Source organism: Rhipicephalus sanguineus, chromosome 1 (genome assembly GCF_013339695.2).
Source record: "Rhipicephalus sanguineus isolate Rsan-2018 chromosome 1, BIME_Rsan_1.4, whole genome shotgun sequence".
Classification (NCBI taxonomy): Eukaryota; Metazoa; Arthropoda; class Arachnida; order Ixodida; family Ixodidae; genus Rhipicephalus; species Rhipicephalus sanguineus.
In genome coordinates this window covers 308,627,955-308,652,635 of record NC_051176.1, presented here as the reverse complement: position 1 = coordinate 308,652,635, position 24,681 = coordinate 308,627,955, and the positions used below count along the sequence as shown (strand labels likewise).

Sequence of the window (24,681 nt, the reverse complement as noted above, 5' to 3'; positions counted from 1 at the left end):
TCTCCCTCCCTCCCTCCCTCCTCTCGATCGAACGCGGGCGGTGTGTATATAAGCGGCGCAGCGCGCGTTCGGAATTCAGTCAAGGGCGTATTTACTTGGCTTTCGCTTGACTTGACGCTTTGCTTGACTTGACTTGATTGACCTTTCGCTTGACTTGACGCTTTGCTTGAGCAACAGTACCTTCAATCAGCGTCCCACCACTCGTTGAAGGCAACGTTACCCCACCCTCACCGTCGTCAGCGTCAACAACAGCAAGCAACGCAGAAGACAAGGCTGCGAAGAGACGAGCATACGACGCTGAACGCAAGCGTTTGAAGCGAGCTGCGGACCCGGAACTTCGTGCACGCTGGAGCCGTTCAAGTCGTACTTGGTGTGCGCATCGTGTAACAATTAGGCATTCCCAAACCATACCCAATTATGGAACATTCACGCGATACCCCCACCACTCTGCGACGCATTTACTCGAGTTCCCCCCGTGGGAAGATGCGGGCGATTTTTTTCTAGGATTCCTCAGAATATGTTTTCTCTTTTCGCACATTTTTTTCAGGTATTAAAAAATATCAATGAGAACTTTGTCCACCTTTCACGGCAAGGTCAATGTTGCCTTTTCAGCTGCTGCAAGATTCAAGAGGTCGCCCTATAGTAGAAAAGAATTCCATTTGAACTCTGCAGAATGGTACTACACAAACAGATATACAATGTGTTATGCGAATTCAATTACATGTGGTTGCTTTTACAGCCTTCTGTCTGGTTCTTTTTTTTCCCGTGAAGCTGACAGAAGGCCTGTGGCATCTGCTTTCTGCAAGTGCCCTTTACATACACAAAAAAGGATGAACCGCTGTTACCTTAGAGCCGGTAGGTTTTTCTGTCAGTGTAGTATCAGCAGTACCAGAGTCTGCTGCAATTCGAGGCTCCCCAGTAGCAGAGTTGGGTCCAGACTTAGCAGCATCTGCATTTCCAGAGCCACTGCCATCGGACGCCTTGCCAGCAGCTGCAAGAGCCTCTGCAAAGAAAGCATCACATCATGCTACTCCAAACTGTGCACCCACACAATAACCAACTTAACTGTATTTAAACAATTTAGTAAAAGTGGGCGACTAGTAAATTTGAGGTTCAAAGCAAATTTGATGCAAAGAGCGATTTGGTCGAATAATTTCGAATCTAATAGTCCGAATAGTTTAAATCTCGTATTTATAAAAAAAAATGAGCAATTTGGTCATGGGCAAACTTACTTGCACAATATTTTCAAGAATTCGAACAAGGCTTGTGCGAATGCCACTTTTTTGGTTCGAAGCAAAGTGTAAGCAATTTCGAATAGTAGCAGGATTTGAATAGTAGTATGGTGGAAGTTATAAGCAGTAAAATACGTTGCATTTTAAAATCTGCTATGCTTAGTGCATATAAGCCCATAGACAAGCTTTTGAACTTAAAAAAATAATAGAATAATCGAGACGCAGAAGTATGCATGCTTAACCTTGAAGTGTGGCTTCGCGGCAGAGCGGATTTACCTTGGATAGGTTAAAATAACCCCCTGGAAAGATGGAACCACTTTTCCAGGGGGGTTACATGCATTAAAAAAAAAGCGCCTATTCGTTCACTTTGAATAGTTCGAAATTGAAATTCGAGTCGAAGCAAATTCGGATACTGTAATATTTGTTTAAATATGTGAAGCACTCGAATATTCGGCCATCCCTAGAATTTAGTATTGCGATAGTAACTATATGGACACTTCCGGCGCATTGTTCCCATTGCCGTCATGTTCCCTGTAAAGTCCAAACCAATAAGAATGCCCCACACGTCATATGATTTGTGTGCAAGTGAAAGAGTGCAAAGGCTACCGACGGTTTCAGCTCCAGCAGAGATGAAACACACCGGCCATCTCCATCGCGCAAAAGGCGTATGGAATAGTGCCGGAGGGTGTTGCGTAGCTCCGGCAGCAAACGTGCACTGGACGGCCGGGCGTGGTCGTCCGAGGTCCCAAGCACCTTTTCTTTAGAAGGGATCAGCAGACGGCTCATACCTTTCTATGTGTTCTGCTCTCATCGCAACTTTTGTGTTCAAGCCATAAACAGCACAAAGGTCACTTCACCTGCATTTCCTTACGCCACTGTTTTGCTCAGTTATACCAGGTAGGATGCTACAGGAGTTGGCTGCTGGCCTTACTTTGTATCACATTCTAATATGTTGATACCGCATTTATTGCTTCGCCCTTGCAGAGAAACTGCAACTTTTTTTTTTTTTTATTAAACGAAGCAGCTGAATGAACACGGTGCACATGTTGCAAAGTCATTCCAGCCAACCAACAGTACAACACTGACATGTGTGTCAAATGAACAGCTGTTAATGTTGTAATGCCATTCGGCATTGAAAACACTGTTTTTTCTTTATAGTCCTCACGCATAGGTATCTGCCAGTAGCTCGATCGTACATCAAGACTCTAAAACATACTTGGCACCCTGCAGGGAGTCCAAGGGGTCTTCTATGCGTGGCATAGGGTATACATCCTTGTGCATGATCTTGTTGAGTGCCAGGTAATCTAAACAAAACTACATGGAGCCACATTTTTCACAACTAGGATGACGGGGAATGACCAAGGACTAGCAAAGAGGCGCATGGACAGGCGCTGGTGCAACAGGTGCTGGTGGACGGGTGGAGCTGGTGGAGCTGCGTTGCTTGAGCAGCAACTACAAACTTTGCTCATAAGGGTACGGTTGCGAGCACTGGCACGTCTGCTATCTCAACAGACATCAGAAGACAATTCGCATTTAGAGGACGGACAGCACAAAAACCGCTTCAGTCCCTGGAGCAGCCATATTCTCTCAAGCCAGCATTTTGTAGAGTTACTCGAGATTGGATCCAAAAGAGTCAGCTGCTAGCCTTACTTCATATAATATTCCAATTTGTTGCTAACGCATTCATTGCTTTGCCCTTGCGGCAAAACTGCAATTTTTTCGCATCGTCACCAACATCACGAAGAGGCACCAGGTGATGATAATGATAGGAGCTTGCATGGGCACACTATGTCGTGGGTGTCAGCAGCACATAAAGCACTAAAGACCGCTTGGGAGCAGTTTCAGCGCAATAATGCATTTTTGAGCAGGATGGCGCAGCAGAAGTGGATTGACACAGTGTGGCGCAAATGGCGCAGCACTTCCACCCCTGAGTCTTGGATGTTGCAGGTGATGGGATGGAAAGAGGCCTGGAAGCAGAGCGTAACTACAGTGCTGGAAAGGGGCCCCAGTAGAAAAGTCGTCCCGTTTGTGCAATGTACGCGACGTTCAACTTGCTGATGTTTGCAACAGAAATATGCTATGTGGCCACGATATCAACAGTAATAGCAGATACAGGGGTGCAACAGCCAAAATAGGATTTGGAGCAATTTTTGGAGCAGGAAACTTTTGCTTTTGGAGCAGGTTATGGGAAAAAAAAAACTCCGTTTTAGAGCACAAAATTCCAAATTTGGAGCAGCTTCACAAACAAAGCTTGCTTTTGGAACAGTAACAGAAAATATATATATGCAAATCTTTCGATGTCACCACAATCATGTTTTCAGCGCATAACATGCTGAATAAGACCAATGAATTCTGCGGAAACCAGTAAGGCCTTGTGCATGCTGAATTTGCACCAAGGTTTTGCACCAAGGTCCTTTACACCTGGCCTACACCACCGGCTGATCACGTCATTGTTGCAGTCCACTTCATTCAGCACCGATGCGCTGAATTTTGTGTTCCGCCCTGTTAAGAAGAAAATCTATGAGGAGAAAGTCCATTTTAAAGAGAGGCACCATATGTATATATAGTTCAAGAGAAAAGTCTAAGTCCGGTGTGTCATGCCATGCAACGTCTAAGACAAAATCTGCATCCTTTCATTGTACGCAGTGCCTGTCGCCGAGTAGAGCCGGACCCTTCCTAGATTTGTGCAGCGTGTCACCAACAAAGCTGACGCCGTCACAGCGAGGTCGGTCGCGTGCTCTACCGTGCGACAGCTTTTCCGAGGAGTATTCCTACCCGCTCCGCTCGTGACCGTGTGTAGGGATACGGCAAAGATTTCGTTGGGTAAACGCAGCAATGGTGAGCTGCTTTCATTTCTGCAAGCAACACGCAATCTGTGTCGCCGCTCGGGAGGCAGCAGCCAGCGGCATGTTTGGGTCCGTCGCACATAAAATGCATGCAATATATTGACAGTAGTACCAAAAGCACTATGCCACACGTGCTACCGAGCAGATATAAAGATCCTGATCGTGTTAAGGTTGCCGGCGATAACTCACACTGGCGTGCTCATTAGTACCTGCCATCAAACCTTCGTGCCAGCAAAGCGGTGACCGCACTCGAGTCGAAGTCAAAATCATTAGTAGACCAATGCCCACATTTCCCAAAAAGTGGAAGGCCTTTTTCGGCACATTGTGGTGTTGGCCTAACCGTGAGTTGAAGGGAGCAAGTACCTTGACGAACACGTTCGGCGAAGGCGGTCAAGGTTTTCGTGTGTAGTACTTCTCTAAACAACACTTTACTCGTCAGTACAATTAAAAAGACTTTGCTGTATATACAACCCGCGAATTCATGCACGCGAGCACTGCTAGTTGAACAAAGGCAGTGTTGAACCGGACTCCACCTAACAATAACGACATCCCCACTAAGATTTGCAGCACGTGTCAAACAGCCTGTTTGCCAGTTAACTTTCTTTACACGGTGCTTCCCCATTAAATGGCTGCTGACCTTTGCTCGTGTTGAATGACCTTGTAGAGCAGCGTTTGAACCAGCAGTAAAATCTTCATTTAGGCCCATCGGCCCACCAGCAAACCAGCCAGAACAGATTAACGTCATGCTTGAGTCAAGCACCACTGGATCGGATTGGATTGGATGAAGGTGCCTCTTCCAACATTAGATCGCCAATGCGGGCTTCGTTCCGCGCTAAAACCAGGCTAAAACTAGCGGAACCGAAAAAATTTTGCGGTTACCTGGCGCGATTTGGCGCAGCGTGGCGCAATTTTGACCAATATTGCGGATTCGGCGCAGCTCGGTGCATCCCTGCAGATAGCTGGAGTTGGACGCCATGGTGGATAGTAAGGATGGTAGACATCGAAGTTACCGTAAAAATTGGAATATAGGTCGAATTTTTTTTTTTAAAAAACAGCCCTAAAATGTCGACCCCCTCTTATATACCGGTCATTGGCAGAAAAACCTCACAAGTCTGGCCACTATGCGCAACTGAAGTCAACCGCCTCCATCGTCATCGCAATCATCGGCATTGCTTTGTTTACCACCAGCCTTGTGCCATAGGCAATCTCATTTTGCGTTTTTGTTGTCTTGTGAATCTATTTGGGCTCCGAGGCGCTTTTATTTTTTTGTTCTTGACCAGTGGCCGACGACAGTTCACCATAGCGTTGAAGAAAACAGTGATCGAGTTCGTGAAGGCATGAAGAAATCTGGTCTGAAGTGTGTGAAAGGTGTGTTGGGATGCTAGCCGGAGCCGTGAATCACAAGCAATAACTGAAAGTTTATCTTTGCACAGGTGCTCTCGCTCTTCCAATCTCGCTGGATACTGTTTCTTTGTTGCTTCCTGCGATGCCGGCAGTTCTGGTTACAGCGGCACAGCACGGCAAGTGTTGGCTATGATCAGCGGTCACATCAAGTTCACCACAGAAGCATTCACTACTGGTGGACGCTGAAGGATCACACGACACAGAGCGATCAGAAGAAAACTGTTTCAGTGCCAGACTGCAGTGTATCTAGAATTGGAAACGAAGATTGCACAGTTTAACCGAAAGCTGCACTCACGTCGCGATTGCTCAAGGTGCATCCAGATTAATGCTGTCAAGACGGTTGTGACGTTTTACGAAGATAATGCTTGAGCCCATCTTCTGGCTTTCTGCCATGTGGAGCTTACATGTACATAAATGGCATTTTCACTGTTCACCATTTGAAATAGCATTTGTTTCACTGTTCACCATTTGAAATTGCAAAGGCGCGCGCCTTCTGATACTTTGGCTATTCCATGTCCCTTTTTTTTTTCTTGATTTTCAGTAGTTAGAAGTGGGGGGTTCGACCTATATTCCGGTCCAACCTGTATTCCGGTTTTTACGGTAATACCCCGGTCACAATGGCAAATTTAGTGTCATTTGAGCGAGTGCACTTACCGTATTCACTCGAATCTAACGCGCACCTTTATTCCGGTAAAACGAGTCCAAAAATCGCACGCGCGTTAGAATCAAGTACCGAAAAAAAAAAAAGCGAACTCGGTTATTATATTGCCATCGGCATTTCAAAATGGCCGCCTCCTACGCGCCTTGGCCATTTTAGAGAGGCTTCAAGCCTCTCTAGCTTCTTTAGCCATTTCTCGTGTGCTGAGGAGAATGTCATCCCGTTCTGCGCTTGCATCAACGGCGACTCGAAATACTCGACGAGTGCACGACGAGTGCAAGAATAGTTATTACATGTGCAGAGACGGACGGAAATCGAGCCGCATCACGGTCGTTCGGAGTTCCCGAAACGTGCGTACAAGACTGGCGCAAACAGAAGCAGAAGACTTTTTACAGCAAAGCTTCACGAAAAGGTTTCAGTGGACCAAAGCAGGGCCGGTTTCCCAAAATTGAAGAGCGTTGACAGCGACGAGGACTGATCCATTACGCGACTCGTATCGCCGCCGTAGTGGTACTGCAGTAGTGGTGACAGTTATAGCGGCAAGGCCCACTTTTTGACTTTGTGTTTTACTTTTGTGAACCTTAAGTTCTTTAAAACCCAAATACTTGTTCTCCTGAATGTGCGAAGTTTGACTCCTACAGACTCTTTTTGTTCTTTTCTCTTATGAAAAATGGGTGCGCATTACATTACTTTTTTTTTTTGGTCACAGAAAACAGGTGCGTGTTACAATCGAGGGCGCGGTAGAATCGAGTAAATACGGTACGCCTTCAGAATGTCACTTCGGCAGTGCACTGCTACATGAGAAAAAGAAGTGTACTTTAGAAATTATGGTAATGGCGATGGCTACTTAAGTGACAGAACAGATGAGGCGTTTTTTTTCTAAATGAGTCAAATCCATCCAAACAAAATTTGCGAAAACGACAAAAATTCGCTACGTAAAAAATCCGCTGCATATTTTTTAATTGATTGTGGCCAGAAACTTCCCCTAGCCGACATGTAAAACATATAGATAGCTTTGACAGCGTTGTATTTAGTTTGCATAGCAATTTTTGCAGTTTTCTCAAATTCTGTTTGGACGGATTTGACTCATTTCGAGAAAAAAAAAACGCCTCAGATATTCAGGGATGAGACGGCTGAAATTGATTTGGGAGCGGTTTTTGGAGCAGCAAAATTTCGGTTTTGGAGCAGAAAAACCCTGATTTGGAGCAGTTAGCAGAATTTTTTATATCATCTCAGGAGCTTGAAAAACAGATTTGTAGCAACTTGGGGGGACAAGTACATATGTGAATTGGCCTAGGATAGACATAACACTGAAGCAGCCTTTGGAGAAAGTATCCCCAGGTCCCCAGGTATGAACTATACTACCTCTTTAAATAAAGTAGAACCTCGTTGATACGTTCCCGCTTAGTACGATTTCCCGGCTCCTACGCTTGAAATTGCGAAAATTAAAAATAACCCAATACAGCCGTGTGTAATACGTTCCGGTTAATACGTTCCCGGAAAATACGATTATTCGGCAGCAACGTTCAGCACCGCGGAAAACTGTGGACGTATGATACGTTTTGTACTCTGAAACTCTCATTCAGCTGTACAAAAAGGGCCCTCTTGTGTACTTGTGAAGCGCGAAGTAGCAGACAGCCGCCGCGCGGCGACGGCAGCTTCTCCGCAGTGCCTTTCCCCCCTCCGCGTCTCTTCCGAATTGCTCGATCATCCCTTCCATGTCTTGTCCGAATAGCTCGATCGCCGCTCCCTGTCAACCACACACCGACCCAAAGGCAGGTGGCGACACTGGCCGTCAAAATCTTCATACGGCTTGCCGCGGAAACGCACATGCCGTCGCCACGTCGCCACCACTGCACAATACGCCGCAACCCGTAACCATAGCAATGCCACCATTGTGCCTGTCAATATGGCCGATAATTTCCCCACACTTTTCTCCGGGACCGCATTCATTTTTGGGTTGCTCTGCCCGGCGCAATTCCAGTCGGCGTTCGCATTTCACTGGCTCGGCAATTCTGCCTACCAGCGGGACGTCAGAAGCTGCCAGAAAATATTTGTTCTGGATGATATCTGGGAGGTTTCTGGTTATCAGACGCCAAAACGAGGCGATGTGCGCTCGCCGCTATCTTTGTGAGGACTCGACAGATTGCAGTGCGGGCGCTTGGGAACTTCACCTTCGGTTGCCATTATGCCGGGCGTTATCTTTTAAAGCCCGTTCCGCGGTGCAAGATGGTGCGATTACGAGTGGCGGCGACATACCAGCGCATGTCTGAAGACAGAACGCAAACTGATCAGCGCGAGTGTGCGACATAGTATGCGATAGCCGCGAGCAGCTGTCGCTTTCGGGGACGCTTATCACTCGCGCGAGATTTCGCATATCGTGTTGTACCGCGATTGTTCCGTGCACTGCGAAGAGTTGAGCTTGTTAAGCTTTAGAGGGGCGACAGTTTTCTTCACGGACCGGGCGAGTCACATGTGATCTTGCAAACGTACGCGATCATATCCCAAATGCGTATGCTCAGCAATATCACTTCTGCTCTTCGGCAAACCTAGCCCCATATTTCCAAGCGGCAATGCAGAAAGAACCGATGCTCATGCAGCACAAAGCTTCGTCTGCTGACACAGCAGTAGCGTTTCCTTACGTTTAGGCTGGTTGTCCCAGAGTTCGATTTTGCAATATTCAAGTTGTCTCGGGATTTCAATACACGTGACCACGACATTATTTTCGGTCAGGACCGGAACTAGCTGGCTGACCTGTGGCAGCCAGCGAGATGCCAGGAGTTCGAAAATCGAAGAGTCCCTCCATGTTTTTTGAGAAATAAATGTTTTTTGCCCTTGCACCTCAATATGGCCTTGTCAGCCTCAATTTTTACTGGATTCGGATCGTACGTTTTCCCGGATCATACGTTTATTTCCCGCATTTTTTTTTTTTTTCGGAAACATATCAACGAGGTTCTACTGTACTATGTGACTTTTTTTGCCCGAGTAAGAAAAGCACAAAGTGACTGAAAAAAAGGTTCTGCAAACTAGGTTCACTTCATAAAAACTTGAAGAAAAAAAACAACAAAAAGAATGTGATTGCACAAGAATTGAAGTTACATAGCAGTAGGCCTTAAGATCAGTGGTATAATTTAGCAGTTTACTGCTTTGGGCTTTTATTGCAATAAGAATTACAGTAGAATCTCGTTACAATGAACTTCACGGGACCGCCAAATTTAATTCGTTATTCTGAAATATTGTAGTACTGAAAAGTGATGTCGGTAATGTAACACAACAGCGAAAATAACGTACGTTTGTGGGAGGTGCACGTGTTCGGGCATAAACAATGAACAAAAACACTGGGCACCGAGTGGAAACAATTTACTGCTTAAAAAAAGTCTGTTATCTTCTTCTGGCAAGTAGAAAGCAGGCGCTTGTGCATGTATGCCTCCACGTCCGCAACCTTCCTAAGGATGTCTTCAGGTAAATCCTTGCAGCACCCGAGGTCCGATCGGGTCTTCTCAAGGAACACCGCAACATCCGAGCTGGAAATAGTCTCTTCCGTTGTCCCAGACTCTGCATCTCCAGCGTCGTCTTCGTCACTGCTACAGCAATCTTGCTCACGCATTTGACTCACGATTTCATCGCAGGTGAGCTCTGCGGACGTAGCCGCTGTGCAGTCACTGTCTACGTAATCCTCGAAGGTTACCGCAGCGTCTACCGGGAGCTTCTCGGTAAGCTCATTCCAAAGCTCTGGGTCGAGCTCCGCTTCGCCATCGCAGTCTCGTGGCATAGGCTCGCAGTCTTGCGGCGTAAACGAAGTCTCGAGAAGACCTGCCTTTCGCCAGCAGTTGCTAATGGTGCTTGCCTTGACGTTCCACCACGACCCTGTCAGCATTTCTGCAGCTTGACGGATGTTGACCTCCGTGGGCAGCTTCAGTCGTATGTTAATGAGAAGGCGCTGCACAAGTCGCTTCCGAAATTCGGCCTTCACACATCTTCAGCTGGGAAAAAGGTCCGTCGCGATAGCCTCCATTCGCAATGTCCACAACGATAACGGTTTTTAGGAGAAAGTCCCGACCGAGAATCACAGGAACACTGAGCCCTGGAAGATGAACGAAAATCGTGCGTCTTATTCGATCTCCCCATCTGACCGTCAACCTTGCGGCGCCAGCCGACTGGGCCACGCCTCTCGCAAGGGTGAATGTCGTTCGGCAGTCCCGCAAGTGCGCCGAGTGCTTCTGCAAGTGGGACAACACCTGTTCGCCAAACAACGAAGCGCTCGCGCCCGTGTCCAGCAGCGCGGAAAATTCGCGGCCGGCAATGATCACGGAAATAAACGGCGCGTGCGCACCAGCACGCCTGCTTGCCCGGTACGCAGAGGGGAGAAGTAAGGGTTCGGCCGCTCGTGCCTTCACGAACGACCCGCTCTCCCGTTTCCCTGCCTCACAGGAGGCCTAGATACGGTGCACTTCCTCGCTATGTGCCCTCATTTGCGGCAGCGGAAGCAGCGCACTCCATCGTGGTCCCTTTCCCGAGACGGAGCAGCTTCGAGCGGCAGGGGTCAGTTCGCCTGTTGATCAAAGGACCTGTTATGACGAGCGTCACCCTCAGCGATGCGCTGGGTCGGAATTGCGTCCCTGTTGGCGCGTGTCGAGTTGCGACGCAGCACAGGCTGCGCGCCTCACGTACGTGTAAGGATCTAAAGCTCGATCGCTCAATTCCCAAGTGCGCCCGCTTCCAGCGGGAGCGGCAAAGGCAGCTCCGGCAGGCTGTTGCAGTTGGGGAAAGGTTACGGCCCCTCCCCACGCGCAGCGCGGTTCAAGGGCCTCGCTGGCTGGTGGTGGCGGGCAATAGGCGCGCGCGACGAGAATGTCGCCTTGAATGCGCTTTGCCTCGGCGGCCAATTCCTCTAAATCTCAGAAGCGACTGCCGCGCAGGTACGCTGAAAAGGTCGGATGCGCCTGTCTGATCACCCGTTCGACGCGTTCCTCGTTCGAAGCTTTGGGCTCAGCGATAGAGAAAAGGTCTTCTATCGCGCGTATGTACTCCTGAAGCGACTCATCAGGAGCTTGTGTGCAGAGCTCGAGCTCACGCCGCATTCTACTCTTGTAGTCAGCGGGTAAGAATTCGCGCAGGAAGGCCGTCGAGGGTTGCTGCTCGGTAGCCTGAAAGCCGATACCACCTAGCCGCTGTGTCAGTCAGTGAAGCTGGGACGACGCGTCCGAGCACCTCGTGATCGTCTAGACCCATGGCTCTCTGGTAACGTGTGAGAGAGTCCAGGTAATCTCTTGCACTTTGCAGATCACCGTATCCGCTGTAGGTCGGAACGGCCAACATGATAGCAAGAGACTGCCCCTGTGAGCGCCTGGATCATTTTGGCGGCGTTTTGCAGCAGCGTCTGTGCACCCGCTTCAAAGGAAGCTGTCGGTGCATTAACGAGGCGGTCGAGCGATGGGGAACTGTCTCCGAGCTCGATAAGCGGCGTGGTTTCAAAAAGGATACCGGCCATTGCACCGTTCTCGGGGAACGCTTGTTGCCGTTGACAGCCGCCACTTGAGGCAGCTTCACATGACATCGCTAAGCCACTTGGGGCTAGCGGTACAGGTGCGTGCTCGAAGTGAGCTTGGCTGCTTGTCTGCGTAGCAGCCAGCGGGCAAAAGTCAACAATGGCTGTGGCCACGTTTCTGAACTGCGTTCCGTAAGCTCCGTTGGGAGCCGATTTGGAGCGATGTGACATGGAACTGCCGTGCATTCCAAAGGAAGCAGTAGCAGTCCAATTTGCCCATGTGCACTGTTCGGGTTGGGCTGTGGTCCCGTTCCCAAAACACGCTACATCTCTAGTGGGAGCTGGTACATAGCGCCTCACGTCATACTGGGGGTTGTGACAGGGGAGGGTGATGGATTATGCAGCTCGAAGGGGGCACTGGCCCTGTTCTCGAGCAAAGCAGTATCTGCTAAAAACGACAGCGGACAAAACTCACGCCTAGCAGACATAACGCGGGTAACACGGAGAGTTTGATTCGCTAAGGCATGCTGACTCGGCTAAGTCTAATCAAAGGCTTAATGAGCCTTTGATACCGCGTTGGGCGCCAGTGTGGTAGCCTCGATACTCACCGGAGTCGAAGACCACCGCGAGTTCAGGCTTAGCGAGCCACAGGGCCGCGTTTACCGTCGCCTGCTCACGTGTAGCGCAACGCTCCACGCGCGCTCAGCTAGCAAAGGTGTTGAGCGCCGTGCGACAAAAACACAGTGTTTGATATAAACACACACCCACAAATACTTTATTTGCCTTTGGCGGCACCCCAACACACAGCACAACGTCCGTTCCCGGGACACGGGGAAGCAACGGGCTTCCCGCACGGACGGTACAACGAGGGGGAACCGCGAGCACGTCGCAGCTGGCAATGGCGAGCTTTGACACGCCGCTCGGGAAAAGGTAGGTCCCTCGCAGCTATAGACGATTTTCCGCAGCGGCGCACGGGCACTGCCATGTTTGATCACGTGATCGTAACTGGCCTTCCCCCAGCCATTTGCCCCAGCCAACGCATTGGGCCAGCGAAGCGGCCGTGGCCGTACTACACCAGCTGGTTGCTGCAGGGTGTAAGCAAGTCACATGCTTGCGCAGCAAAACATAGTTCTACATGTAATCGCCTCAGAGTTGAAAACGTTGAGACATTTGCGTTTGTTTGGTACGTACCAAGCCACAATGATAAGGGATATGTTTAATTTGCGTCGTATTTATGGTCTATGTCTTTAATTTTTGTATTAGCAACCGCCAGTAGCTGGGGTTAGAAGCCAACATGGCAGCACCCATGCAGACGCGACACCCCGCTTCGATCTGAACTCGCGCTTGCTACTCGCCCACTGTCCTCACAGCAATAAATAAATGGCAAAATCGGACATCGCTTTGTGTCAGCTCACACTGGAGAAGAAACGTCAGGTATGCTTTGTCTTTATTATTGCGATCGGCTGTGTTTATTTAGCTATGCCTGCTAAGCCTCGTCTCGGACAACTTGAGAATGAATCTTGGAAATACTCCAAATACCGACGAGTACATCGCTCTCGAAGCTTCAGGACGCGAATATAAAGCAAATAAATGCGTAGGTTTTGAACTTACGGGCCACACAGCGCAGGACAACGACGTGATAAATTCGAGGCGGAAGGAAACTACATCCACAGGTGCCGCCATGTTTACTTTTCCGGCACTGCCGTCTGCGCCGTCTGCTCGCTATTACTCGTGTGCGCGCAGACGCTATGGGAACGCCGAGCAGACCAACGTTTATAGAACCAGGTAAGTTGCAAAACTCCCCGCGTCAGCCAACCCGTCGCGCGGTGCCGGGACAGCTTCCGGTTTGGTGGCGCTGGCGGCGCAACAAGCTTCCGCTAGCAGACGAAAACGTGTAGTCTGCGTGGCAAACGCCGGGGCAGCCGTTCAGAAAGGGCTCAGTTGTTTACTCGCCGACTGTATATTATCGTGATTTTTCGTTGCGCTGCCGCTGCAATGTAAAACTGAGTAATATTTAGCAGCGCGGTAAGGCAAAGTCAGTAAAGCTATGGCTTTCAAGACTGTCCAAGATAACTGACGCTTCATAGCATAGCATACAAGTCTGTCCATTACCCTATAAGAAATTAACCATATGGCGCATTCTCGTAGCGTAATTATTTAGCTAAAGCGGATGCTTGGGCGTGTTGGTACTTATATCTTTTCGTTTTGGACTGTGCAAGTATTGCGTGGTGTTAACGAATAAATCTTTGTTGTAAGTCAGCGCTGTTGTTTGTGTAATCCTTTTCTGGTGCTCCGTAGTTTTTCGCACTATTTTTTTTTCGATAATTCTTCACTTTCACTTTTTTGAAGTGAGGAGTTTTCACTCTGTACCGCGGCTGTCGTTACTTGTAATTATTGAGTGGTAAAATCGCCGTGTGTGTACTGCACGCCACAATTTCAGTCCTGCTACAGAAAGAAAAATTGTATTTATTTTTCGCACGCAATGCAGAGAAACAATTTTTCAGATATTGCATGTATGGTGTGACGCACACAAACGGCACAACTTATTTACAATCTCAGGCATTAAACCTTATCAAGACAGCTCTAATTAACTGTAAAAAATTATTTACAGCAAAATTTTAGAATCACTCAAATCAAGGCAAGTTCGGGAATATCTTTGGGATGCAATCTTCGACGAGGCTCCTTTCCGCTGGCGATTTCAACCTTAACTCTTATCGTTGACCGTGTGAGTGAACGTCTTAAGGATGTCTTCCTCATGAATGTGCACATCACATACAAGTGACATGTCGGACAGTTTCTTGTCCATACGAGGAATGACGCGATCCCACGTCGCGCTCACTGGTCAAGGTCACGCGGGGCGCAAATAGGTTACCAACAGTCTCGTATTTCGCGGGTCTGTCCCGACTTTTTATACAGCGCTGCGAGCCGTCCCTGTCTGGACAGCTATATGTCCCGGATTTATTCCGTACTGTCCAGTTAGAACTTTTTATGTGATCCAACGCACGCCCGACAACGCGCGTCACGCTCCAGAACACAAAGTTCTCACGAATAGCACGCACGAAGCAATGTTGCGGTGGCTAGTGGTGGCTGCGAAGGGCTTCAGTTACTTCGTCTGAACTTCTGTGCGAAACGCGACAACTTTTACGGATACATTCTCCAGCAAGAGGAAGTGTTGCGAGCAGCACGTAGCCAGCTGAAGAGGGCGAAACAATGGACACCTACCCCCCCCGTCCCGACTCCCTTCATTGAAGAGTTGGTAACCCTAGGCACAAAAGAATTGTCGGGGTGTCTCGGAACAGAACATGTCGGCGTGGTAAAGACACGCAGCATATCCGAAGCACAACAGAAAACGCCAAGCTGTTCGCGCAGAAAGCAGCCTCCACGGATACTGACGCGATGCGACGCCGGCTGAAGAGAGCGGAGCGAGTGAATCCTGTTGCGACAGCAGCGCCACATCTGTCGCTGATGGCGGCGGCGCCGCGCAACATCGCTCAGTTTTGCAACTGACCTGGTTCTATAAACGTTGGAGCAGACGACGCGACGCGGATGGAGACATATTGAGCAGCGCTGCCAAAGGCCACGGCAGGGGCATGGCCATGGAGACGGCCACGGTGCGGTGGCGCCAGTGGCGCCAACTAGTTTTATTTAATAAACAAGCTGCGGAAAATCGTCTATACTGCGCACTCTCGCGATGACCACTAGGCCTGGTCGTAAGAGCTAGGGCAAATCTCTGTACGTGTGGGCCTCCGGCAAGTGCGACTCGGCGTAGTACGACCACGCACGAGCACTAGGCACCGCTCTTTGGCTTAACGTACAGAACAGGAGCTAACACTCAGGCAAACACGTCTGCCAAGGATGCCGAGGCACCCTGGCAGGCTACAGTCCGGCGATTCCCAAAGGGGACGTCGAACCAGAAGGAAACACGTGCTCACACAGCGGCGCCCGAGGAGAGAGAGCTTGTTCCGGTGCGCACGTGCCTTAGTCTCACCGAATCTCGCGGCTACGAAACTGCGCGCAGCGCCACCACGAGAGCCGGCGTGTAGCGCAAGATGGCACCACTTGCCGTCGCGGGAGAACGGGAGGGGGAAAGGATTAGCACAATGGCGAAATGCCCGTGCAGAGGCTTCGGCCACGCCTCAGATCCCCACACCGTTAAATCGGCAAATTTCATGGCGCACACTAGACGATGAGTCTTTAAGGCTGCTACGACATGGGTCTCTCGCTACCCGCTGACACCCGACGTGCGGATGCGGCATTGATGGCTTCGTTAAATGCAAAACGCAATGCAAATTTTCTTGTCTAAATGAATAAATTAGTTGCTAATGGGGGTAAAACGTGTGCGGGTTGCATTCGTTCGGGCCGATCGCGGAACCCTAAGATGTCCACAGAACCCCAGGGTTCCACGGAAGCCAGTTTGAGAACCTATGCGCTAGAGCATCATCGCAGAGACGCGTCGCATGCAGGAAGATAGTTGACGCAAAAAGGTACTAGTACTCCCACGGCAAATGTGCGCGTAGGTGACCACACACAGCAGCGTCGACACGAAAACCGCAGCGAACGGAGGAACACGCTACGCACAACAAAGAACGTGAGAGACAACCTCTCTACGCATGCCACTCTGTAGTTTTTGCTAAGCGACAGTAGCGCCAGAACACACAGCCAAGCGAGTAGAAGCAGTATGCTTGGGGCACGGCAGCACAATTTTGCGGGGTCACGTATATTTACAAAAGTCCAGAAGAGATTATGGCGGCACCATGGGAGCAGAGCCTTCATTAGAAAGGTGCATAGAAGAAACACGCGCGTCTTAAGAGTTCTGTGAACGCCTCATTTTCTTGGTATTCCTGGCGCTGGTTGGAAAATCGTGTTTTCAACTCAGCCTTTTTTCCCCCACTGAAGCTGACGTGGGCATCAAACTTCTTGCTTTTGAGGCTATTTTGGAGCAGTCCGGTGCAATTTTTGCGATTTTTATGCTTTTGGAGCAGCTTGGGCCAGGAAAACGGAATCGTATCAAAAATGTGCAATATGCACAGCTGTCTCACCCCTGCTTAAGCTCAACTCAACGAGCGAGCCACAGTAATGCAATTTAGTCCCGCAAGAGCAGGGATAGGAAAAAAAGGACGGAGCGGGGAAAAGGCGTGAACAGGATGTAAGCTAACGCTGCTACTGTATTTGAAAGACGGCATTTACCATATACAGTAGACTCTCAGTAAACGGAAATCTCAAACAGAATTGCTGCTTAACCCTTTGAGACGCTATGTACACAATTGTGTACACCCCCTTGTATTTGCTTTTTGTATCGACTAGGGGCTACGGAACAGCCAGATACATTCTAAAAAGACAGGGCGTGCAAACACGGACACAAGAAAGAAGTCAGGACACCACAAACACCGACTAACAACTGAAGAGACGCACAACGGCTGAAAAGAAAGAAGGCACGAAAACTTATCTGCACATGGCCATGCAACAGGCGAACCTATCAATCCGGCACGCGTGGCGGTCTACGTGGAAGATAACTGTTAAGGCATTTGATTTCATCTTTATGCAAGTTAATCGACGGTTGGCTCACGCATGCGTAGCACTATTCTCGATATGCCATGCTTCAATCATCAGGCGCGTTTCTTCATTTCTATGACGGTACAACACTGCGCATTCATCGAATTTTGGCGTTCACTTACAATCTCGACAATGTAAAGATAGATTAGAAGGTCCGTGTCCGTGTTTGCATGCCCTGTCTTTTTAGAATGAATACTTACCAACTAGCTCAGCTCTCTGTTATTCTAAGCCAGATACATTGAAGTTTGGATGAATTGAACCTCCTGCATAATAAATTTGTCCTTACTTAACTTCATTTTGCAGTGTGCTGTTGCATACGATTACTTTTCTGAAGGTACTACCACGGTCGACGAGTCGTTCGACGTGCCGCTTCCCGCGAGCCACATATAAAGTAGTATAATTTTTCTTTGCACAAAATTGACACAACTGAAAACGAATTCGCACTATATTTATAGCCTGAGATATGATTCTGTTTATGCAAAAACAAGTCATGCATAGCTTCAGAATAAATAGATATTTAATTACCAACCAGATAGGAATGATTACTATAACAAGCATAAATTAACGTGTTACGACATTATTTTTGTTGCAATAGAACATCGAGTGCCTTGAAACAACGTCGCATAGATTTGGCGCATTTACAGACAGTTCTTCATAGGTGGCGTCTGAAAGGGTAAAATGGAACAACTGCCAGTGGTATGATTGGTTTTGTGCTTGAATTCTGCAGCCCTGCTCCTCTCTCAGTAAACGGAACTCCTGTTAAATAGAACACATTTTCCTGGTCCCTTCAGGTTCCGTTAAATGAGTCTCTACTGTATCGTATATGGGTCATTTCTGAAGAGGATTTGACGTGAGAATTCGAGAAACATGTCAATACTGATCTCCAGAACGATTAAAGTCTGGTGACACTGATTATGAAATATACTTTTTCTTTCATGGCTATGTTTCAGCTCATGGTGACCATATGGGGTGCCTCTTGAAAAAAGTGCTTCAGAAAGTCACGTCTGTGTATCTTGATTACCCAAAAAAAATAAGTTTTATTAATCACAATAGGCGAGAAAATAGTAGAGGTACCATTTAGCGCAGTCATAAAACTTTATTCCTTGTGAAGAACAAAATAAGGGCTAAAGTTATAAACACATTGACTTGATACCTCGCAACGCTAAGCTGCGACGAGAGCAGAAACGCGCACATTAACTTCTTGTGCAGAGGCGATCCTTACAGTTGTTCGCATAAGTAGGTACAGTAGAATCTCGATGATACGAATCCCGCGGGGTCACGAAAAATATTCGTATTAGCCGAAATTCGTATCACCGAAACACATGTAAAACTAGCTATATTAAAAGTCAGAGGCAAACTCATTTTTAGGAACACATAAAAAAAACATTTATTTCTTGCAGAAAAAATCTCTAATGTCTTTCTGCTTCTTTTTTTTCGCGAAGTCACTCAGCAGACTTCTTTGAAATCCGTAAAAACGCGTGCACGTGTCGTCGCTGATTTCATCAGCGGCCATAGCACGCCTCAGGACGTCGAGCGCGTGCAGCGTTTCAGCCGCCGGTGGTGGTCCTTCACCATCGCCCTCGTCTATGTTGTCGCCATCATCGCTGGAATCGGCAACCTCGCATGTGGCCTCCTCAACAATATCTTCCACCGTGCGCGCACCACAAGTGGCGAGGTTGTCATCCGCCGTGCAGAAGTCTTCAGCTGTACACCCAGCATCAAGCAGTTCCCAACCCTCAATTGGCTTTTCCTGCTCTGAGGGCACCTCTTCGGAACTCCTGAAGAAGCCGCATTTCGCAAAGCAGTTTGCTATGGTAGTCGGCGTTACTCGATCCCAAGCCATAGCGATAAAATGGATGGCGTCCAGGAGGCTTATTCGCAGGTCTCCTTCGTGTTTTCTGTCAATATTGGCAAGTAGGCGGCGCACAAGAAGGCCCTTGAAATGATGCTTGAGGTTTTTTATTATTCCAGCGTCAAGCGGTTGCAGGTGCGTCGTCGTGTTTGCGGGCAAAAAGATCAGTTTGACGTTTTGGAGCGTTACTTGCCTCGGGTGGGCGGCGCACTGGTCAAGAATCAAAACAATCTTCCGATTCTTGCAGGCCATCCTTCTGTCAAGGAGCGACAGAAATTCTTCGAACAGGGCCGCCGTCATCCACGCCTTTTTGTTTGCGCGATAGACGCACGGCAAATGGCTCTCGCGCTTGAAACACCGAGGCTTTTGGGATTTGCCAATTACCGTCAGCTTAAGTTTCTCCGACCCGTCGGCGTTACAGCACAAAAGCACCGTTATTCGCTCTTTGCTTTTCTTGCCTCCTTGGCACGCTTCGCCTTTTAAGCAAAGGCTCTTCTCAGGCTGAAGGTTAAAAAACAGGCCAGCCTCGTCTGCGTTAAAAACATCACGAGGCTCATACCCAGAGATGAGTGACTGCAGCTTCGCGAGCCAGTCGCTAACAACGGTCTCGTCAGCCTTCTTCGCTTCCCCACAGACGCTTTTGTAAACGAGACCGTGTCTCGTCTTGAAACGGTGCAGCCACCCACCTGAGGCCTGAAATCCGTCGATGCGCAGAGCAAGTGCGATCTCGTCGGCTTTCTCACGCAACACTTTGCCATCGATGTTCACACCAGCTGCAGTAACCTCCTTAAACCAGGTCAGAAGAGCTTCTTCAAGCTTCACGTGTTGGGCTGTCTTCGCTTGCCTCGCGTTGACGTTAAATGAAAGCACATTCTTCATTATTGAGTCCCGCTGTCCAACAATTGTGCTTAATGTCGACGTTGCGAGGCCTAGCTCCTTAGCCAACTCCGTGCGTTTTCTTTTGGGATCCTCATCGACCTTTCGAAGAATGTCCAGTTTCTCCTTAAAGGAGAGGGCTTTCCGCTTGCGAGACATAGCTTGCTGCCACTCGGCAAAAAAGGCACTATCACAACAAAGCAAGAACGCGGGCTCAAGCACAGCAACCACAACCACTCTGTCCGACGGCACGCATAGAAGAAAGAAGCTCCCGCGGGCCGTGCCTCTCCCTCTCCGGCGTCTCCGCCTGCCGGCCTGCCTCCGCACCAAGAAAAAAAAAAAAAAACGTGGCCAGCGCCATCTGTAATCTTCAAGAGAAAGCAAAAGGCACACTCCGGCCTCCGATACACGCAGATCTTGGAGGCTGTCGCGCGCTGCTCGCCGGCGGCGCTGGCAACGTGCCAAACCGGCGGCGCCGCACGCATTCCAGCGCCGTAAGTGCACGCTGCTATCTTCCGCGGCCGTCGGTGGGGCCAACGTTGCGTTGGGTGGGGCGGCGTTTATTCGTATCAAACGACGCGGGTCAAAAATCAGTTCGTAACAACCGTACTCAAGCACGTTGTAAATTAATGGGCCTTGGCCGGGACCACAGAAAAATTCGTATCATCCCGAAATTCGTATTAGCCGTGATCGTATCATCGAGATTCTACTGTACCTCACAGCCTGTCGAGCTCGCACCGGGCAGTGGGGGGCCGGCCGCTAGCTAATGGTTCGCGGGCCACGTATTTGAGACCCCAGTTCTAAGCAAAAGTCCGACATCGGCTACTTCAGCTTGTCAGCCTTGCAGTTCGCCTTACAACACACTACCCCTGCAACATTGCACGTTCACAACAGTGGTGGCAGTTTATAGCAAGTTCGAGGTGTCACTGTACATAGCCTGCCTGCACAACAGAGTCTACTGGGGCGACTGCTCTAACAAGGGGCCCACAGGGCCTTAAGCCCCGCAAGTGACATTTCATTCATTGTCTCACGTCCCCTCCACGGCTGTTGGGACATGGTCCACAACTCTACATCGTCATACCACGGTATATTTCCTCGCATGCACCTTTCCCGTACGATGAAAAAGGTAAGAATTGCCTCAATTGGGGTGATGGTAACAGACCTCTGTGTACCAACTGCCACTGGCGTGAGGCATCAAACTGGTCTAACCTTTGATTGACAGCCGTAACTCGTCAGATTATTTAGTATCAGCTGTTCTACTGGCAAGAACGTGATTTAAAAAAATTACGTTTCGGTAATATTTCTATGCGATAGTGGCCATACGAGCGCCTTACCCCTCCCCCCCCCTTCTATTTGGATACTTCATACTACGGATACAGCAGACATTTTTTCCGTGATTATGAGGGTCCATTGTAACGGGCGTAAACTGTATTAAAAAAAATGGGACCCCTGCCATAGCTTTCGGAAAGGTTCTCGGGTCCTGTGTGTATCACAATAACCAGTCATTGCTAAATATTGTTCATGCTTCGTTTTCTTGCTTTTACAACTTACCTAAACGCAAGCACAAGAAAGCTTCTCAAATCACACTGGACTTGAGAATTGCGTCACTCACTGTCTAGCTCGATAAGGGCCTCTGGACGGTCCCATGTGGACTGCTGTGTGCGTGTGTTGTGGTAGTAGCTCTTTCCATCAGCTGTCTTATGCTCTGTCCATTGACTCGCTCGTTCTCGTAGGTCCGGATCCACTGCAGCCGTGGCCGCTGGCACAGCAGCTGTCGGTGTCGCTGCCTGCAAGCTGGGCAATGCTGAAGGTGCTGGGACGGGGGCTACAAAGGGCGGTAGGCCTAGTGGTGGGCCGAATGGCGGTGGTGGCAAGCCAAGGTTGGGAAATCCTGGTGGCACAACCCCTGCAACTACCAAATCAGAAACTACATCAAAGAAATGTGAAAGCAAACCTGCAGAATGCCACACTGATAGTGTGATTTCATGCCTAGTACGTGGACCACTGGTCATATATCTTATTCATGCTCTAGTTCAAACACTACCATTGATAAATAAGAGAGCAAGGAAGCATGAAGCATAATATGTCTTACACAGTTCTTATACATGGACCCATCTACATGACATCGTAAAATTCCGAGCAAGCACCCCACCTGAGCAAGCGGGGCCGCTCCTATTTCATTGCTAATTTCAAATTTCCACGTCCCCCCCCTCACCCCTGCCCCTGCTCCCCACCCCGGTTGTGCATCACATCCATGCAACACTGGCCTGCTTGAATCCCATATCCAATCCTGCTTAACAGCTTGATCTCTGAGCACCTGCGCCTGAAATCTGTCAAAATTGTAATTTTTTTTTCCCCACATAATGGTCGCAACCTGAACTTAGCACAAGACATCTGCGAGAATTTTCAGGGTCCCTCTAGCAAAAGCGTGGCTTTCAAGACCTGTATTCCAAGATGGTACCTATGACAACGTAGTCAGCAAAAGGAAGGCCTCCGAGATCTGTGCTTGTTACTTAAAGCAGTAGCGCTGCCTTTCATCGGAAGTGCTTCCATGCTGTGCTGCCTGCGGTCTGATCACACTACCATTGTTTTTCTTGTATTTGTGAGCCGTAAGAATCATAAAAACTCGATTCATTGAGCGAATCTCGCCAGCAACTACGATTTTGTTCTTGTCGTAATCCTCAAACTGAGGCGATGATTTCCTTGGAGCAGCCACAATAGTAGGAGTGCAGAAACATTTTCACTCTAATCATTAGTAAAGTAGCAGGTTGGGAATTGACGAAGGAAGCGGTGAAATATCCATTGGCACTCTGTAACAGTATGCATGATTAACATGTCATTGGCGTGATATTCACTTTAGTGACTCGTAATTAGATCGGGCAACGGTGCATTCTAAAGGCGTCCTAATCCTAGACACGTGTGTCAGAGCGCCGAAGCAGTTATCTGTCACCTACGCAGTACAATCCCAGTAGTAGGAAGCTTGTAGGAAGTCTCTAGGAAGTCTGTAGACTTCCTAACGTTTGTGGATACCCGGTTACCGGAGCTGTTGACGGCAGCCGTAGCAGAAGCAGCGGAGCTGGTACAGTAAAAGCTCGTTAATTCGGATTTCTAGGGACCGGAAAAAATGTCCGAATTAACCGAATTATCGAATGGTCGAAATAAACACAATAAATGCACGAGTTTTTTCAACATACCTTTACTTAACAAAGTAATCGCGGATGCTTGTCTGTTTTCGAGCAGAAATTCGCGCGGACACAATTTTTCTGAGCCCTTCAAGGTGCTCAGCAGCTCGCATGATGTCTGCAGTACCGCAAAAGTTTCACCCGTCATCCACGCTTTTCGGTTGGCACGGTAATCCACGGGAAGATTGTTGATGTTCTTAAAGCAGCGTGGCTTTTGAACCTTTCCGATAACGAGAAGCGGCAAGCGCTCTGTTCCCGTCACGTTGGCGGATAAAAGTACGGTTACTCGTTCCTTGCTTCTTGCCGCCGATTGAAGGATCCCCTTTCATCACTCTTCATCACTTTTTGTCGGGAGAGCCCGTTATTCAGAGCACTCAAAATTTCTACTTTGGTGGTGAAGTCCTTGGCCTCGTACTTGGGCCGCTTCGCCGGCGTTGCCATCGGCGGAGAGTGCGGTCGCACGAGAAGTCAGCACAAAAGCACCAGCAACGATCAAGCTAAAGGAGCCGTACTGAAACGTTCCTCGATAAATCGGCGATCAACGATGCAGCACACCAACGGGAACAAAGCAACAAAACCCACACGCGAAAAAAAGGCGTTCAACCAGTCTTAATCCAAGCCAAGTCGATAAGTGATGTCCATGGCGATGCTGCGTGTGAGCTTCACTTTTGTTCCGAATTGTTCTTTTTTCGTTTTCGAGCCTTGCCAGCGGCCCGAAAGTCGCCGAATTATCCGATTTGCGGTCAAATCTGTCCGAAATAACGAGCGCCCAGTCTCATAGAGTGATGCGTATATTTACAGGGACCAGATTACGTGTCCGAATTAACCGATTTTCCGAATTAACGAGAGTCGAATTAACGAGCTTTTACTGTAGTGACATCTTGTGGCGTTTTGTCTAACTAAAGTCGCCAACGGATTTTTAAACTCCAAAAATTCGGACTTGATGGATATTTCGGACTTCATAAATGCACCGTCAAGGTTCCGATAGCACTGATACATTTTCGTGACCAATTTTTCGGACTAAATCGCTCGTTTCGAGCCATGGTACTCAACGTTGAAAGCTGCCATGTTGGATTTTCCACTGGCTTGGTTAAGTCTGGCTTCCAGTGGCCAGTTGTATAGCCTCCAAGATTGGGAGCGCACACAATCTTCTGGTTTCGGAGGCCATGCCCGCTCTTCCTTGGCCTACAAGACGCTCTAGGGGACGCAACTTTTCCAGTTAGCCTTCTCGTCATCATTCATTACAACGCAGGTAGTTTTTCTTTTTCCCCTCGTTTGATTTTTCAGTTGTCATTCCGCATGTGTTCGTGTTGGTGGTGGGTCAAGTGTGTTTTTGAGATGTTGTGCGCATAACGTGCTACCTGCCGTTGCGATTGCTCAGTAGTCACGGTGCTCAGCTGCTGACCTGAAACATGCGGGTTCGATCGCGGCCGCGGCGGTCATGTTTCGATTGAGGCAAAATGCTCGAAGCTCGCGTACTGTATGATGTCAGTGCAGGTTAAAAGAACCCCAGACCGCGTCGTTAAATCCCACCAACCAACCAAGACGTGTGCATCTTTTCATGACCGGCTTCAAATTTCGTGTGCCTGG

At 48.8% G+C, this 24,681-nt stretch overlaps 1 protein-coding gene across 3 annotated transcripts in view; it reads right to left on the bottom strand.

Moving 5' to 3' along the window:
• LOC119379424 (transcription elongation regulator 1) overlaps nucleotides 1-24,681 on the bottom strand; it is a 417,021-nt gene that overhangs the window by 203,095 nt on the left and 189,245 nt on the right. For 2 of the 3 annotated variants that reach the window (XM_037648731.2, XM_049411976.1), the window contains exons 7-8: nucleotides 21,522-21,821; nucleotides 846-1,003 (exon numbers count right to left, since the gene is read on the bottom strand). In XM_037648731.2, the coding sequence (XP_037504659.1) occupies nucleotides 846-1,003; nucleotides 21,522-21,821 (458 nt within the window). The remainder of the gene's footprint in view (nucleotides 1-845; nucleotides 1,004-21,521; nucleotides 21,822-24,681) is intronic. The other variant, XM_037648732.2, reaches the window with a different exon arrangement.